Raw genomic sequence first — 19,440 nt, forward strand, 5'->3', positions numbered from 1 at the left:
GTTTTCTACAAGATATGTGCAAGTTTGTTAATTAACTAAAGTGTGCTGGGGTATTTTATAACCGATATCTTTAGAAATTTGCATCTAGAAAATCCAATTACTTTCCTGGATATGAAATTAAATAAATGAAATCTATTTTCATTTGACAATTTTTTTTTTCAAAAAGTGTTTTTTAGTTTTCACTAGATAAGGGGACTGAGAAAGGGATTATATTAGAAGATGGATTTAAATGTCCAGTTACGGATTGTCGCCATTGAAAATAATAATGGTACCATTATCTTGGATTTCGTCTTCCCACTCCAAATAGTGCACGCAAGAGCCCGTAGAGAGATACCGTAGCTTTTAAATGAGCCATATAGAGAGACCGTAGAGCCCGTGGAGAGAGACCGTAGCTTTTAAATGAGCCATAGAGAGAGACCGTAGAGCCCGTAGAGAGAGGCCGTAGCTTTTAAATGAGCCATAGAGAGAGACCGTAGAGCCCGTAGAGAGAAACCGTAGCTTTTAAATGAGCCATTAAACACTTCTCTTCGACCTTGTGGTAACATGAAAAAACAATTAGAAATTGATAATCAGAATTATGCTAGCGATGCAAAACAGAAGTTTTCCTTCTTTTTCACGCTAGGGAACTGAGATATTCCAATTGAGAGTTTTAAAGAACGATAAATCGATTTGTTATAATTAGAATTTGCATTTCCGGGCATTTTAACCCTCTTTGAACAAAATTTGTTGTTCCACGGGACGAACAGGCAGCAAACCTCAAGCTACTATGGTACGATCCATTTTATTACCTTAAATGTCATCGTATCCAGACAATTTATCAAAAAGCTTGGTAAATACTGCAGCATCCGTATCATTTATAAGCTGATGATTTACGAATAAATCTAAATCTAAAGCCCTTGATGCTTTAGAGCCATTTCCAGAGGAGGGCTGAAGAACTTTAATTTTAACCATTATCTATTAACTGCTTCTATGATAATTTGTATTACCTTTTGCATAGACCCTTTCTGGGGAAAAATTGCTGTTTTGTATCACACACTGGTAGAAAAACCACACTGCTGTCATTTTTCAAAATTTGGGGCTCAAAATCTCCTGTTTCGGGGTATAGACGACGCAAAAACCGATTGGATCTATTAAAATTTACATTATTTGGGATTTTAACAATCTTTTGGTCAAAATGATGTTTTAAGCAACAGCAAAATGGCAGAAACTGCCAATTTGCTATGGCTTGTCAAAATTAAGGGAAGGGGACCAAAGAGCCCTTTTTGGGGCTTCAGATAAAGAAATCCTTCTTAGGATTTCTATTCTCTTGCTTTTTGTAGAAAAATTGAATTTTGATAGCCCAAAAGGGCAGAAAACACCAATTAATTGTGGCACGATTTTTGTATATGGCAATTTTCTTTTAAGTGAGACCTCTCCGAACATTATACAACGGCTCGTACGATACGATCAATGTGGGGAATACAAAGAAGAAGTAGTAAAAAAGGGACATATCAATGTGGTCCATTCAAAAAAATAATTTTTCTTGTTGCTCAAGGGGGGGGGGGGGCCGTAATTACCCTGTGCAGGGTATTCACCCATGGCAATTCAAATAGTGTATCTTATATTTTGATCCAACGGCATTTCTGAGGGGTTTCAAGATATGTTTCAAACTTAGCATAAATTTGTTCCCACATTAAACTTTACTATTATGATTAATTAAAATAATAGCTATTATTCCTCAATCCTCTACAAATGACAATTTCTCCTCGCTAAACCGTTATTTTTCTCAAAATATGTTTTAAAACTTTTGTTTCCTATTTGGGCCGTTGTTCGCTCTTTACTAGGTTGCAGAAGTTGCAATCATGATATATTTTATATAGATATATTATAATACGACAGATATTACGATTTATCACGTATCATAGATACATCAGCTTTCTAAAAAAAACGTTTTTTTTTACAGCTGGTTATTATAAACCGGAAAAGTCCCAGAAATCTTATTTTGTCCAGGTGCAAATTTATTTTGTGCAAAAATAGCTCTAAAGAGGGACTTCTTGCTATTTTGCAGACATCCTTAGACATGAGCAATCAGACATCTGCAATCAATGTAAGAGGTCTGCAATTCTAATTCATGAGACAGACAAGGTATTTTGATCTTTGAAAGCCGCATCCCAGATGTTACGATCAAAAAGGGTTGCACAATAGTAATAATACAGATCAGCTAAGTTCTACCGTGTTTACTTTGAAAAGGGTCATAGCAGAAGGTCAAACTTCTGCTGCCTTTAAAAATACCGTATATTTCATCAAAACAAGGTTAAAGCTAATAAGGACTTTCACTCCTATCTAAGAATCAGTCGAGGATTAACTTTCGCATCAACACTTCCCAGTCGATAACATTTGAGGTAATTAAAGTTTTATTTAAGAGCTGTAATAAAGCGTTATTAATTAGTAATAAGCACTTAAAAGATTTTTTGTTGCTTTCAGCTCCTGTTCTTAAGTAATATGTTAGAAATGTTTAATATTTTTCGTCAGTATATGTTTTATCTCAGTTTTAGACTTCTAGCAAAACTAAAATGTACCCAACCGGTCTCAAAACTACACTGGAATATCATATAGGAGAGTCAGAGGTCCACTTGTAAGTTATACTGTCAGACAAATGTAAAGTTCAAACGAGAAATATTATTCTTCGATTTTCTTTGGTCATTTAGAAAATAGAAATAAAACTACGCATATTTAGGTAAAATTATTGTTTAGAAAAAAATTTCGGCTTAGAATAAAATGTGCTATTTTAGTTGGAAATACAATGTCATAGCTGTATATTTTAATCGCCTATCTTATGCGCCATTGATGGCTCACCTGGTATTTGCGGCCCAGACACATGGCTTAGGGTGTACTGTTTTGAGATCTGCTACGTTTATTTTGGAAATTAAGAATATATTTAAAATAAACATAAATGGAGTTAATTATATTGTAGATAAAACTTCCAATCTTCTTCGATTACTTGCAGTCGTCGATGAGGTCTTCAGAACAAATGTTTCTTCTCCTGCTAAGGTTTATAGAATTCCTAGTCATGACTTAGTTACCGATTTTTAAATAACCCTTTTTATTTTAAAAATATTTTTATCATTGTTCTTTGATTATTCAATGTTGAGCTTTTATTCATTTATTTTATTATTTTATTTGTTATTTCAAAATCAAAAATAAATAGTGTAGCATATTAGTTGTCAAGACTGAATTTGCGATATTCTAGTTTGAAGCATAATATTGTACTATACTTTTTTTTAAATCGCATATCTTATACGCTTTTAATGGCTCACCTGTTATTTACGATCTAGCATAGACTTATGGCTTACCCTGTGCTGTTTCTAGGTATGCTAGACTTTTTTGATATTTAAGAGCACAGGCATAAATTAACACTAACGTTAATGGGATGAAGTACATTGTAGATACGACTTCCAATCCTCTTCATAATTTTTGAATCCGCTTATGAGGTCTTCAGAATAAGTGTCTTCTTCTCCTACTAAGACTTACGAGCTTTCCAGTCATGACCATTTAGCCCTTCTTTCATGTAACCTTTTCATAAGAAAAAAAAAACTGAAAAATTCTATCTTCGTTATCAGCTTCCCTTCTTCTACCTCCGTTTCTACCCTTTGTTACTAAGCGCCGGGTACAAGATAGCACAGCCCTAAAAGCGAAAATCTGTCGATGGAGAAAATTTTTAAAACACTATTTGAAAAGTACGCTGAGTTGACGAATGAACCAAATAACGCATTACTTTTTTGCAACAAAATTAACCGAACACTTGAAAAGGAAGAAGGATACATCTTAAAACACTTAAAAGGAAGAAGGAATAGGAAATTATAATTGGAAAAACTTAAAAATACTGCTAAAGATATACACGGTGTCTCGTCTTTGTAATTGACACATACACAAAAATTCACCCTAGTGGCGAAAATATACCCCATCGGACAAAACAGTTGTTATCCTTGATGATTTTTATTGACAACTGGAGTAATATCTCAACTACTCACGGGCACGTTTGACAATCTTACTGACTAACCGTCACAAAAGGAAAAATCTTTGCACTAAAATAATCGGAGAAAAAAACTGTTTTGAATGTAAAAGTCAAGCGTGAATTATGTTTACATAGGATAACAAAGAAGAAATTTATATACAGTGCAAATAAGGCCAGGGAATAAAAATATGGTATCGACAATTCCCGGTAAGTCAACTATGTTTGAATTCCTGAGATATTCCCCATGGAATTGCAATGATCAATACAATTTTAATACCGTGATCATAGGTCAAGATTATGGAAGGCACGGGACCAAAGCTCCTCCCTGGCAAAGCTTGAGAGGGCCTTAGCCCCCTGAAGAGACAAAGCACTTTGTGTGAATTTTCTTAAATGTCTGAAAAATGGTTTTCTTGGAAATATGACTGAGTCCTACCCCCTGGAGATATCAAAACTTTCGCCTGTGATCACAAAAGAACCGCTAGATCACGTCCATGTTTTGTCTAAAATTAAAATCGATGATATTTTAAACTTTTATATCAGAATACCTATCTATTACTTCACCAAGAAATAAGGATTGTTCAGCAGACATAAAAAGCTGTAGCCAATAATGAGTTTCAGCTGTATTTAAAGAGTCTCTCATTTCTACAAAATACTTGTTAGGAACCGTTTTTAGTGCCAAAAATACTTGCGTAGGCTAACAGTGGATGCGAAACGCGGTTGAAGAAATTTTGGAACTTAACAAGCACCTGAGGAGGAAATATATCTGAACAGAAAAAAACTTTGAAAAAGAGCAAAATTCTAAACGGAACAGAAACATGAAAAGACTAAACCTCAGAACAAAAGTCTCTGGAATATAAAAGACTAGGTAACAGAAAAAATAGAATTTTCGTTCTTGGATTTTTGATGGTTAAATAAATAATTTGAAGAATAAAAAGGAAATTACCTAAATAGTTCGAGCCACCCTTTAAAAAAAAATTGTTGCGTGAGTAAAATTGTATTGTAAGCTCTATTAGCTTTGGTGTTTTCAAAAATAAATACAAATTCGTGGAAATGTTAGAAAGTAATGATGATAGCCCATTGTAATGCTCTCAACAGATACGGTGATAGTCTTGTTACTAACCAAACCCCAGTTTTTGTTCTTGAAATTAAAGATGTACTATTTCTAATAGTTAATAATTTTGTTTCAGAACTGTCCCGGCTATGGCAAAAACAGCTCCTATTTTCGCTTCAACAATTGCATTCTATGTCATTTTAATGTTCATCCAGCGTGCGCAGGCTAATCCTATGCAGAGATTATTCCAGAGGCGACTGGGACTGAAAGAGCCAAGTCCAGGTTGGTCTTTTGATAAGATTTAAGATAATATATATACCTACCTCGACACGTTGTTAACGTTGTTAAAAATACGTTCCCTTTATCCCCATTAGCTTCATCCCTCAGAGAAACCACAGCCGACAAACTTTTTTCTGTTTTTTGGCTCTCCTGCAAAGTTACAAAAATGGCATATGTCGCGCTTTCAATTTTCACAACCGACCTGTCTTTTGTTGATATTAAATAAAAAAAAAACAAGTATTTTTAACTAAAAGTAAGGAACGGTGTTAAAACTTAAAACGAACAGAAATTATTCCGCATATGAAATTATTTCGTATAGGCGTTGAGGAGGGGATGTCCCCTCCTCAACGCCTCGCTCTTTACGCTAAAGTTTTTCATTTTTAAAAAAAATGAGTTGTGAGAAAGTCAAACTTTAGTGTAAAGAGCGAGGCGTTGAGGAGGGGACATCCCCTTTCATATACGGAATAATTTCTGTTCGTTTTAAGTTTTAATGTCGCTCCTTACTTTCATTTAAAAAAATTTCTTTTTTTAAATTAATTTTTGAACGTTTTTAAATTAATGCAGGTTTTGATTTTGGCTCACCGCACATGAATAATAAAAAAAAATTTGAAAATTAATTTTACTTTTATTTGGTTAAATGGCTTTCTCGAAACTTGTTTAATTATATTTACGAACGTTTTTATTAGTAATAAATATACGTAACTTACGAATTAACTTACGTAACAAACCTATATAGTCTTATATTTGTAATACGTATATTAGAGGGTTCGCCTCCTAGTCAATGGACTAGGAATAGTCCATGTAAAGAATAGTCAATTCTTTAAAAATGACCCCTTAATCACAAATGCCTTTAATTAGAATAAATAGCTCTTATGAAAGTACTAAATAAACTTTGGCTTAAAGAGCAAGGTATTGCTAGGGGATGAACCTAATCATATACGTAATGTTTTCTGTCGCTTTAAGTTTTGATGTTGCTCCCTACTTTCAGTTAAAAAACTTGTTTTTATATATATAATTTCTGATCTTTATTTAAATAATGCTGGTAAATCAGGCACCCCCTTCATAGCAATGTCCCTTCTCCCATGAAAACTTTCCTTAATGGTAAGATCCTCCCACATAAACCCCGCCCCCTCCCCCCCACTACCAGGAAAAATCCCCCCTGAAAACGTCTGTATACTTCCCAATAACCAATACTATATGTAAACATTGGGTAAAGTTCATAACTTTCAGCCCTCCCCCCGGGGACTTGGGGGGATTAAGTCATCCTAAAAGACATAGTTATTATATTTTAAACCATGTTGAACAAAATGGCTATCTCAAAATTTTGATCGGATGACTTTGGGAAAAAAAATGAGCGTGGGAGGGGGTCTAGTTGCCCTCCATTTTTGTTGGCCACTTAAAAAGGGAACTAGAACTTTTAATTTCCGTTCGAATGATCCCTCCCACGATATTCTAGGACCACTGGGTCGATACGATCACCCCTGGAAAGAAAAAACAAAAGAAAAAACAAACAAATAAACACGCATCCGTGATTTTTCTTCTGGCAAAAAATGCAAAATTCCACATTTTTGTAGATAGGAGCTTGAAACCTGCGCATTAGGGTTCTCTGATACGCTGAATATGATGGTGTGATTTTTATTAAGGTTCTATAAATTTTAGGGGGTCTTTTCCCCTTTTTTTGAAAATCAGCCAAATTTTCTCAGGCGCGTAACTTTTGATAGGTACGACTAAACCTGGTGAAACTTATACATTTGAAATCAGCATTAAAATCTGATTCTTCTGATGTATATATTGGTATCAAAATTTCGTTTTCTACAGATTTGGTTACCATTGAGCCGGGTCGCTCCTTACTTACAGTTTGTTACCACGAACTGTTTGATTCCAATAGATAGTTCTACAGTTTTCTAAATTTAGACAGACTTGACAGTAGAGATTTACACAAAGGGCATGGGAGTTTTTGGGCCTGTGTTTCCCAAATTTATCAGGATTTGTGTGTTTTTTCTCTGGACTGTCTTAAATTATTTCCTGTGAATTAACATATTTTACATGTATGTCTCATCCCTCCGAAACAATTTTCTGATTACTTGCCTGGATGGTAATGCTATATGCAGAAAAAAAGAAAACCTGTCTTTCTGTTGATATTTCAATAGATGGCTTCACTGTTTGTTAATTTTAGGCAGTGCTGCCAGCAGATATTTGCCCGAAGATAGCGGAGTTTTTGGGCCTAACTTTCCCAAATTTATGAGGATTTGTTTGATTTTTCTCTAGACTGTCTTAAATTGTTCCTTGTGAATGTGCATATTTTAGGTGTATTTGTGTCTCCTCCCTCCTGAAACAATTTTCTGATTACTTGCCTGGATGGTAATGCTACATGCAGAGAAAAAGAAGAAAACCAGCCTTTCTGTTGATATTTCAATAGATGGCTTCACTGTTTTTTAGTTTTAGGCAGTGCTGCCAGCGGAGATTTGCGCGAAGATAGTGGGGTTTTTGGCCTAAGTTTCCCAAATTTATGAGGATTTGTTTGATTTTTCTCTAGACTGTCTTAAATTGTTCCCTGTGAATTGACATATTTTAGGTGTATTTATGTCTCCTCCCTCCTGAAAAAAAATTCTGATTACTTGCCCGGAGGGCAATGCTACATGCAGAATAAATGATGAAGAATAGTACAAAAATTACGGTACTTGGGCACTATGTGGGGCTTAACAAAGAAACAAGTCACGAAAAACCTGCCAGACGGGTTAATACAATAGACCGCTATAGAGTAATGTAATGCAAAGCGTGGTTTTCATTGTGTTTGCGATTTTTAAATTGTTGTTTTTCGGGTTTTAGGGAGGGGGGAGGGTACCTAGGTTACGTTATTTATTTAATATATGCTATGTTTTACCCCCCCCTAATGTGCATATATATAGCCTAAATTTGATTATAGACTATTATATATTCATCCTATTTTATTTTATTACATTAGGATTAACCAAACTAGACTTTTTAGAAAGGCCCATATAATGCACAAGTACCATAATTACTTTCACGTCTATGAGAAATTTGATGTTGTGATTGTATGCATTGATCTTAAAATAAGTTTATTTTCAAAGAAATTCAACCGGCAATTTATTCCCTATTTTATAAGATTTTTGATAAGCAGATTATGAACAATATCGGTTTTTATTTAATTTTTGCCTTTTTCCTCCACTCTGGCCTCCTAGGCAAAATTTGCATGGTACAGGTCCTATACAAGTAAAGGTTCTGAGGGAAAACGGTATTTGATTTTCATATAGCATTAACGATTTATTTAAAAAAAGATGAATGAACACAAGTTCATTTAGAGCCTTTAAATGAGGCTTTAAGCTTCAAAGTTTCCCCTATGCAGTGGAAAAAAAAGATTCTCAAATAAAATCGAAGGAAAAATTAAAAGTAAATGATAGAGCCCCCAATAGCAACCAAGTAATTTCTAAACCGACGCGCACACAAAATAATCTAAATTAAAATCATCCAAACAGAAGACCTAGAGAGTAGCCTTAAATAAGGCATAGCCTAACGTAATTACTTAAATTTAATTTCAAGACAATCAGAATCATGAATTTTTATTTTATCACCATGAAAATAGGAAATATTTTGACCCACATTAGCAGTATTGTAAATAAAATCCCAATCCCTAATTTCAGCATACCACGAGTTTGCTGGTGAGAAAACAACAGTAAATCAAGAAGATACTTCAAGCGAGTCCCCCGCTCTTTCAAGGGAAATGGTTCAAGCTGTAGTTGGCGCAGCAACTGGCGACGAAAATTGTCTGCTTCGAACTGCTTGCTACGCCGGAACATATGCAAGAACTTTGTCAGGAAAGGAAATTGTTTTCATGTGAGTATAGCTTAAATATTCAACCATAAAAAAGTGGTGTGGTCAAAACTTCCCGCTGGATTTCCGACAATAGTGTAAAGATTTGTGCTTCTTAAATAATATAACGGCTCTGATAGGATATTTATCAAAGGTGAACACCCCTTTCCCACCAGCAGCATTTCTTTATATATGAGGGAACCAGCCTTACCTCCAGCGGGGCTGGTGGGGTAAAAGCAAACATAACTGAAGTTATATTTGTTTTTTTATTTCAATGTTTCAAGATAATCCTAAAACAAGAGCAGGGCAAAGTTTCTTGTTTTTTAAAATGCACCCAAAACGAAAGAAGTCGTTTAGTTGTCTTTGTTTTAAGAAGTAGCAGTTTAAGTTAGAAATATTTTGATGTGCAATCGGCAGCAATGTATCCAGGATTTCTTTTTCGGGGGGTATTTTGCACAAGGATTTTTTTTCGGGGGGAGGGAGGTTTACAAAAAAACTAAAAAAAACATAAAAAAATATATCCATTTTTGTTACATTTTTACGAGTCAGACGATCATTTGGACCCATAAAATTACAAATTGGCTAAAGTTTGCTGAATTTTAAAATACTTTTAGGAAATTTTTAGTCAGACTTTAGCGTGAAAATTAAATGACTGGGAAGATTACAGCCCTCCCTCGCATATTGAACAATTTGTTAGTATTATGTTTTACTATTGATCTTTGAATTTTCTTGAAAAAAATTGATATTCTTTTTCTAACAGATCGTGGTAACGAGCTATGAATAAGGAATGGCTCTGGCTAATAGTAACATAGACTCTTAAAAATAATACAAAATAAATAATGACAATTAATTCATCAGTGGAATGGCTTTTTTGTGCCAATTCCTAATATGTAAAATTCCTCAGGTTCCAAGTTATCTATCACCTCTACAAGCCTGAGAAAATTTGTCAGAATTTTGAAAAAAGGTAGGAAATTTCCAAAAAGAAAAATAATTGCTGAATTTCACATCATCAAATTCTGCGTATTCCCAATGTAAAGGTTTCAAGCTCTTAAAAACAAAAATGCTGAATTTTGTTTTTTTCCAGAAGAAAGATCACAGATGCGGGTTCATTCATTTTTTGTTTTGTTTTCTTTTCTTGCCAGGGGTGAAAGTATCGAACAAATGGTCCTAGACAATCTGAAGGGGGCTCATTTGAGCAGAATTGAAAAGTTCAAATGCCCTTGTTAATTGGCCAAAAAGAATATGTGACGGTAAATTGGTATTTTCTAACTGCTTTGGGACCTCAAACTACGAATTTGCCTCAGAGGGCCAAATTCTGATCGATTGAAAATTCCGAGAGACCCAAATGATTTATTAGTGTCCAAAACTATATCTCAGACCTCAATAAAGCTTTTTTCTAGAACTTTTAGAAAAGCTTATTATTCTAATAGTTATTCTTAAATAATTGGAACAGAAAGTAAACTGTAGCGTAACGAGTGAGGTATTGAGGAGGGGGCAGCCCCCTCATATACGTAATAATTTCTGTTCGTTTTAAGTTTTAATGTTTCTCGTTACTTTCACTTGAAATAAACCTGTTTTTCTATGGAATTTCTAATCGTTTTTTAAAAAATATGGGGAAATCCGGTTCCCCCTCCAGGGAAAATCAATTCAGAGCAGGCTTCTCAGAAGACTCAAGAATTTCCTCGGACAGATTTCAATATTTATTCAAAAAAGATTCTCACTAATGTATTTTCAGCGGAGCATCAACAAGAAACTTTTATTTAATTTAGAAACAATCGCCCGGTCAGAGAAACTCTGACCGGGTCTCAACCTGGTCAGAACCGGGTAATCAAACAGTTCGTGGTAACCAAATATAAGTAAGGAGTGACGCGGCTCAATAGTAATCGAAACTATAAAAAAATGAATTTTGGTAATAAAAGATACATCAAAGGAATCGGAAATTTATGCTGATTTCAATTAAGTTTAATCAAGTTTATTTTACCTATTAAACGTTACGCGCCTGATAAAATTTGGCTAATTTTAAAAAAAAGGGGGAAACGACCCCTAAAAATTATAAAACCTTTATGAAAACCACACCATCAGATTCAGCATATCAGAGAATCCTACTGTAGAGGTTTTAAGCTCCTATCTACAAAAATGTGGAATTTTCCATTTTTTTCCCAGAAGAAAGATCACGGATGCGTGTTTATTAGTTTTTTTTCTTGTTTTTTTCCCCAGGGGTGATCGTATCGACCCAGTGGTCCTAGAATATCGTGGGAGGGCTCATTGGAACGGAAATTAAAAGTTCTAGTGCCCTTTTTAAGTGACCAAAAAAATGGAGGGCAACTAGGCCCCCTCCCACGCTCATTTTTCCCCAAAGTCATCTGATCAAAATTTTGAGATAGCCATTTTGTTCAGCATGGTCGAAAATATTATAACTATGTCTTTTAGGATGACTTTATGCCTCGAAGCCCCCAGGAGGAGGGCTGAAAGTTATGAACTTTACCCAATGTTAACATATAGTATTGGTTATTGGGAAGTATACAGACGTTTTCAGTGGGGATTTTTCCTGGTAGTGGGAGGGAGGGGTCGGGGGTTATGTGGGAGGATCTTACCATGAAGAAAAGTTTTCATACATATAGTATTGGTTATTGGGACCCGGCTCAATGGTAACCGAAACTTTAGAAAACGGCATTTTGATACAAATAGATACATCAAAAGAATCGGATTTTGATGCTGATTTCAAATATTTAAGTTTTATCAAGTTTAATCATACCTATCAAAAGTTACGCGCCTGAGAAAATTTAACTGATTTTCGAAAAAGGGGGAAAGACCCCCTAAAAGCTGTAGAACCTAAATGAAAAGCACACCATCATATTCCGCGTATCAGATAACCCTACTGTAGAGGTTTCAAGCTCCTATCTACAAAAATGTGGAATTTTTCATTTTTTGCTAGAAAAAAGATCACGGGTGCGTGTTTATTTATTTTTTTCCCAGGGGGGGGGATCGTATCGACCCAGTGGTCCTAGAATATCGTAGGAGGGCTCATTGGAATGGAAATTAAAAGTTCTAGTTCCCTTTTTAAGTGACCAAAAAAGAATGGAGGGCAACTAGGCCCCCTCCCACGCTCTTTGTTTTCCCAAAGTCACCTGATCAAAATTTTGAGATAGCCATTTTGTTCAGCATGTTCGAAAATATTATAAGTATGTCTTTTAGGATGACTTAATCCCCTGAAGTTCCCGGGAGGAGGGCTGAAAGTTATGAACTTTAACCAATATTAACATATAGTATTGGTTATTGGGAAGTATACAGTACAGACGTTTTCAGGGGAGATTTTTCCTGGTAGTGGGGAGGGGGGCGGGCAGGGACGTACGCAGGGGGGGCCTCCGGGCCGTCCCCCCCGAAATCTCACGATTTTTTCATTTTCCCAAAATTTTCTGATTTTTCTCACAGAATAATGGGTTTGAAGGATTTAGCCCCCCCCCCTGAAACAAATTCCTGCGTACGTGCCTGGGGTCGGGGGTTATGTAGGAGGATCTTTCCATGAAGGAATTTTTTATGGGGGAAGGGACATCGCTATGAAGGGGACGCCGGACTTCCCAGCATTATTTAAAAGAAGATCAGAAATTAAATATAAAAAACAAGTTTTTCAACTGCAACAGCAGCAACATCAAAACTTTAAACTAACAGAAAATATAGCATATATGATTAGGTTCACCCCCTAGTTAATACCTCTCTCTTTAAGCCAGAGATTTTTTAGTACTTTCATAAGAGCTATTTATTCTAATTAACGGCCTTTGTGATTAAGCGGTCATTTTTAAAGAATTGGAATAAAATTTGAAATTTCGCTTAAAGAGCAAGGTATTGAATAGGGGGTGAACTCCCTAATATATGTATTAAAAATCTATGAACATAGAAGTTCGTTACGTAAGTTAATTCGTAAGTTATGTATATTCATTACTAATAAAAACGTTCGTAAATAAAATTAAACAAGCTTCGAGAAAGCCATTTAACCAAATAAAAGTAAATTAATATAAAAATTTTGTTTTAATTATTCATGTACTGTGAGCCAAAATCAAAACCTGCATTTATTCAAAAACGTTCAAAAATTAAATAAAAAAAACTAGTTTTTTTAACTGAAAGTAAGGAGTGACATTAAAACTTGAAACGAACAGAATTTATTCCGTCTATGAAAGGGGATGTCCCCTCCTTAACGCCTCGCTCTTTAAGCTAAAGTTTGACTTTCTCACAACTCTATTTTTTTAAACAATAAAAATTTTAGCGTAAAGAGCGAAGCGTTGAGGAGGGGAAAGCCCCTTTCATATACGGAATAATTTCTGTTCGTTTTAAGTTTTAATGTCGCTCCTTACTTTCAGTTAAAACAACTTGTTAATTTTATTTTGTAAATCCGGTCTCAACTCTGTTATCAAATAGCTCGTGGTAAGGAACTGTAAGTGAGGAGGGACCAGGCTAAAAAGAGACCATATGCTGATTTATGCTGAATTCAAATATATAAGTTTCATTAAGTTTAGTCTTATCTACCAAAGGTTTCGAGCCTGATAAGTTTTGCCGGATTTTCGGAAAAAGGGGAAACATCCCCTAAATATCATAGAATATTAAAGAAAATCCACACCATCAAATTCAGCGTATCAGAGAATCCTACTGTAGAGGTTTTAATCTACTATCTCCAAAAATATGGAATTTTGTATTTTTTGCCAGAAGAAAGATCACGGATGCTTACTTATTTGTTTCTTTTCCCCAGGGGTGATCGTATCAACCCAGTGGTCCTAGAATATCGGGAGAGGGATCATTCAAGCGAACTTCAATATTCTAGTGCCTTTTAAAGTGACCAAATTATTGGAGGGCAACTAGGACCCCTCCCACACCTCTTTTTTCTCAAATTCGTCTGATCAAAATTTTGAGATAGCCATTTTGTTCAACATAGTTGAAACGCTGAATGACTAAGTCTTTGGAGATATCATGACGTCCCAAAGCCCCAGGGGAAAGGTCTTGGAAGTTACAAAATTTGCCCATTGTTAATATATAGTATGTGCTATTGGGGAGGTAGGCATACATTTTTGGGGTGGGGGAATTTTCTGCTGGGGGGATTTTCCATGGGGAAAATTTTCCATGGGAGGGGAAGTTTTCGGGGGGGGGTGAATTTTTCGGGGGAAATTTGTACTGGTGGAATTTACCAGAATTCCTATACGAAATTCTTTTTATGTCTTGCTGTCTATTTGCCGACTCCATTTTACGCGTGGTGATGTTGAACGTAATTGTACGGGGTAAATTTTCACCAGGATTGAATTGTCTAGAGAATAAATCCGTGGGGAAGAGGGATTTTCTGTGGAGGTGTAGCCAAATTTCCTGGCATTATTTAAAAAAAGATCAGAAATTAAATAAAAAAAATCAAGTTTTTTCAAACTGACAGTAAGGAATAACATTAAAACTTAAAACGAACAGCAATTATTATGTATATAAGGGGGGCTGCTCCTGCTCAACCAACACCTCGCTCTTTATGCTAAAGTTTGAGTTATGTCCCAATTCCTTAAGAACGAATCCTTAAACACTCTGTTCGTTTAATTAGAACAATAAGATGCTTTTTTTAATGGTACTAAAACACTTTAGCGTAAAGATTGAGGTGTTGAGGAGAAGCAACTCCCCTCATATACGTAATAAGTTCTTTTCGTTTTAAGCTTTAATGTCGCTCCTTACTTTCAGTTGAAAAACTTGCTTTTTTATTTATTTAATCTGGATGAAAAGCCAACCAAAAATTAGCTTACACAAACAATTTTTTCGGCAGGACTTGCAAAATTTGGCTGCTGCCACAGCCTAGCTTGAGGCTAATGTGTAGCCTATTGACTGTAGCAATTCAAAATGAATCAATTGACCTCTATTTCTCTGCCCAGTCTCCTAGATTTTGAAAAAAATACCTTTGTCTGGTTTTTTCATGGAAAAGTGTTTTTTGTTATATTTTTTATTAGGAATTAAAAGAATCATATTTTTTCTCATTCTTAGTTTTAAAAAATGTGTTTTACTCCCCAATTTTGAAAAATGTGTTTTACATTTTCGGGAATTGGTGCCACTGACTTACGGAAATAATTTGAAAACTGAACTTTTGATATCAAAATTTACAGGTGTTTCTACTACTACTGCTACTACTACTACTACTACTAATAATAACTCACTTCAGCACCAATCTGCCCGAGCCCAACGTAGCTACGCCAGCTCCTTCCCCATCCTATTGTATTTAAAGCCTTACTCCTTACATCCTCCCAGGAGGTTCTTATTTCCTTTAAATCATTCTTTATGACACCCATCCACCCCAACAGTGGACGACCTGCTTTCCGTTTAGCCCTAGATTTTTGGCCGAAAAGGACAATCTTCGACAATCTCTCATCCTTTATCCGCCAAACATGCCCTAGCCATATCAAATTTTCTCTCATTTAAGCCCTAGAAAGCAGGATTGAACCAGACTTTTCGTAATGCCAACAGTTTGAAATATGGTCAGTCAGCCATGTACCCAAAATAATCCGTAAGTAGAGGCGTTTCGTTTATAGGCATTACCGACAATGACGTAGTATGACGCATAGGTAGTGTGACATGTGACGTGGCGCTGTGCATAAATAGTACAAACAAATAGTTCTCAAAAATAACCACATAACTTGAAACAAATTCATCTTTTTGATCTCCTAAATTTATATTGTAGTCCACAACTGCTAAATCCAACATAAAAGAGTACTAAAGACCACTAGATTGCTTTTGTTTTAATTTATTTTACTAATTCTAGTGCTGCTCAAAAATGCAAAAAAGAAGCAGAACGTTTGAAGGGATGACCTGCAAATCTTGCCTTTAAATGCTACATAACGTGTTTTAATCAATAGAGCTTGCTCTTTTTGAGGAATTTACTGTAAACCTGAAAATTACAAAAACTGTACACAGCTGTTTTTAACATGCCGCAGCTTAGTTTCTTAAAACAGCATAATTCAGGATGTTTGTTCACCTCATAAACAAAATAACTTTTTATTTTAAAGTCTTAGCTAGTGTCAAACAAATTAAATGTAGAATCTCGTGTAAAGTATTAAGCAAAGCGCTGTCTATTCAATATACATACAGCATAAATAATATGAATCCTATGTCGGGAAGGTTTTCAATCAGAGCGGGTAATACAACAGGGACCTCCCAAAGCTGACAAATTACTCAAATCATACTTGCTTTGACGCTTCCCAAGCAGGTACACCTGAATGTTTTTAGAGACTTGCCCTTTGCTGAACTTTAAAAGAGAAAATCATGCTCCGTTCAGTCGAAAAAACAAAATTCACACTCCCTAATTATTTAAGTTTTATCAAATCTGAAAATTTCTATCTCCACCACCAAACTGGAGAAGTTAAATGGCTTTTCTGAGATTTCCGGCAAAGTGGGTGACGGCTTTTGTTTTTTATAGTTTATTAGGATCTCTTGTCGAATTCCTTAATAGAGATTTCCAAGAAAGGTCTTTGAATTATCGTCTAGTTATATAATCTTCTAGATTTCCTCAAAACGTCTTTGAATTACCGCCACCAAAATATTAAACATTTTCCCTCTTTTTCAGGATGCTTGAGCGCTTTGTACCCCCTGCTTGGCAAAGATCATATTCTGCGTTGCGTAGCTCCGCAATGTTCAAGGAAGACTGCGCGAAGATCCATAAATGTGTTTCCTAAATAATGCAAAATATTTATATATATATTTTTTTATTTATTTATTATTTATCAATAAATTTTATTCGGAATCATACAGAGCGATTGCTTTTTCTATCTTTGATAGGATTTTGAAATTTTCAATATCTGCAACATCTCTTCTCTTTCTGCCAGGCTTTTCACTTAGTCCCAAAAATAAAAGAACATAGGAGATGACAATGAGTATGGAAAAGACAAGCGGAATGCCAGCGACAATATTGACGAAACGTCCCTTCTCCTTTTGACGTTCTATTTCAGCCTTTTGGCGAACTTCCGCATAAGAACGCACAAATTCAGGCTGCTCTAAGCTGAAAAAAAAAACATTAATCTTAATAGGAAGGAAAAACTCTGTCTCTAGTTTAGGAGAGAGAAGAGAGAGAGAGAGAGAGGGGGGGGGGAGAGAAATTGGAGGGGGAGAGATGGAGAGAGAGGAAAGGAGAGAAAGAGAGGAGGAAGGGAGAGGGAAGAGTAAGAACGAAAGAAAGAAGACGAGGGATAGGGAGACAATATGTTCACTATTCTATTTAATTTACTTAAAAATATAAAAAAAAATTTAGTCCCCAATGGAGAGCAGAGCTTATAAGTTGGGTATATAAATAGTAGGACATAATAAAAAAAAATAATACTACTAATAGTAATAATAACAATAATAATAATAACTAAAATTAACTTGACCTCCATCATCAACGATCAATAAACAATTCTTTAATATTTCCTTCTTTAAATTCAGCTGAGATTTTTTAGATGAATCAACTAGGGTTTTGTTATTCTGTTTATATTTGTCAGAAATTAATGGTATTTGGTACCTAATTAAGCATCTAGACCTCTCAGAACTCACAAATAGAATTAGGTATGCTCCAGAACGCCAACAAGGCAAACAATGGGCTAAGATCCATAGAGATTTCTCGTAGTAACAATTATTGGGATTTTGCATGTGATAATGTCAAATGGAAATGTGCATATGCTTTACTTGTATATGTGTAAAACACGTACATGTACATTTTTGGGATGAATCAACCAGAGTTTTTTTATTCTGTATATATTTGTCAGAAATTAATGTTATTTGGTATCTAATTAATTATCTAGACCTCTCAGAGCTCAAAAATAGAATTAGTTATGCTCAAGAACGCCAACAAGGCAAACAATGGGGTAAGATCCATAGAGATTTCTCGTAGAAACAATTTATTGGAATTTTGCATGTGATAATGGCAAATGAAAATGTGCATATGCTTTACATGTTTTTAAACCTAAAAAAAAAGAAAAAAAAACAAGCTTTGATATTCGATGTAAAAAACTCAAGAATTTTCACTGCCCTAATTTGAAGTACCTGTAACGCTTTTATATGCGTACACAAGGATTTAATTGGAAATAATAAATAAACCAAAGGAAATAATTGTTCAGTAATTTAAACAAGAAGCAATTAAAAAGTAGTAAACTATTTAAGAAAATTAAAAATGGAAAAATATTTATCACATGATACGTCGACGCATTAAATGATGTTTTACCCTTAAATGAAGTTTTACGCTTAAATGAAGAATGCGATTTTCAAATGACAAAAGCGAACCAAGAAAAACTCCTATATATGTATATGATTGGATCCTACGAATTTTAAGCTCACCAGCTTGAAGCTCTTGACAAGAAATTTGTCGAGTAGCACGCTTTGAACGACCCAAAACCATAAATTCCATTTTCATAAAATTCGGTACTAAATTATTGGAAACAAATCACCAATTAACTGAAGTAAGAGTTAAAATAAAATTTTCTATCAGTGTAGATGAATCCCTGGATTTAACAGATATAGCTGTGTCATCTGCAAATAGATTTGCAAGACTAGTATTTTCCTGCAGACTCCGCGGAAGAAATCAAAATTATAAAAAATATAAATATAAAATATAAATCAAAATTAAAAGCAGACATAATAAGAGCACCTTGAGGTTCACCATATCATTAAGGCTTTCTAGACAGATTTCCATCAACATCCATTCGATTTCCATCAACATTTCCATCAACCTAGATTTTACGTCCACACAGGTATGATTGTATTATTTCTAGTGCTTTCAATCTTAAACCTGAATTTTCCATTTTATCAAAGAGAATTTCGTGGTTTAAAGTTTCAAATATTTTTTAAATATCATATTTAAGAGTAGACACATGGAAATTGCCATCTAAACAATTATTGATTTCTAAACAAAAAAGCTACAAATGCTTGTTTTTTCAAACGTCTTGCCCTAAATCTAAACCGAAATTTGTAAAAAAAATATTTTGTTCAAATAATTAGAGATCCTTTCTTAATTTTTTTAAAAAAAACTTTAGATAATGGTGATAAAATTGTATTAGGACAATAATTATTTACATTAGACTTATCACCTTTTTTGTGTAGCAGAATTACCTGGGGAATTTTCCATCAACTAGGAAATTTGCCTGAAAAACATATAAATTGAAAATATGAATTAGTGGTTCAAAAATCTCACCTGCAATACTCTTTTGCAACGTTCATCATATCTCACTAAATTTATCTCCGCTAGTTTGCTTTCTATAACGTTATTATCAATTTTTTTTTCGTTTTGTATCTATTCCTCTAAATTGTACAG

At 34.6% G+C, this 19,440-nt stretch overlaps 1 protein-coding gene across 2 annotated transcripts; it reads left to right on the forward strand.

The window, feature by feature from the left end:
• Positions 1–2,245: 2,245 nt before the first annotated feature.
• On the forward strand, positions 2,246–16,911 carry LOC148957012 (uncharacterized). Of its 2 annotated transcripts, none has more exons than XM_089097244.1 (4): positions 2,246–2,381; positions 5,182–5,327; positions 8,987–9,179; positions 16,726–16,911. In XM_089097244.1, the coding sequence occupies exons 2-4, from the start codon at positions 5,195–5,197 to the stop codon at positions 16,832–16,834; spliced, it is 435 nt and encodes a 144-aa protein (XP_088953370.1). In that variant the 5' UTR covers positions 2,246–2,381; positions 5,182–5,194; the 3' UTR covers positions 16,835–16,911. The 2 variants fall into 2 exon arrangements, with proteins under 2 accessions (XP_088953370.1, XP_088953362.1); XM_089097236.1 differs by lacking the exon at positions 2,246–2,381 and adding an exon at positions 2,507–2,614.
• Positions 16,912–19,440: the final 2,529 nt, after the last annotated feature.

Source organism: Artemia sp. Qi Xiang Cuo, chromosome 1 (genome assembly GCF_049724085.1).
Source record: "Artemia sp. Qi Xiang Cuo chromosome 1, ASM4972408v1, whole genome shotgun sequence".
NCBI lineage: Eukaryota > Metazoa > Arthropoda > Branchiopoda > Anostraca > Artemiidae > Artemia > Artemia sp. Qi Xiang Cuo.

Coding starts and splice junctions, on each gene's coding strand:
- LOC148957012 (XM_089097236.1), top strand. CDS start 2,553: ATGTACCCAACCGGTCTCAAAACTACACTGGAATATCATATAGGAGAG. Junction 2,615..5,181: donor GGAGAGTCAGAGGTCCACTT/GTAAGTTATACT, acceptor ATTTTGTTTCAG/AACTGTCCCGGCTATGGCAA. Junction 9,180..16,725: donor GGAAAGGAAATTGTTTTCAT/GTGAGTATAGCT, acceptor CCTCTTTTTCAG/GATGCTTGAGCGCTTTGTAC.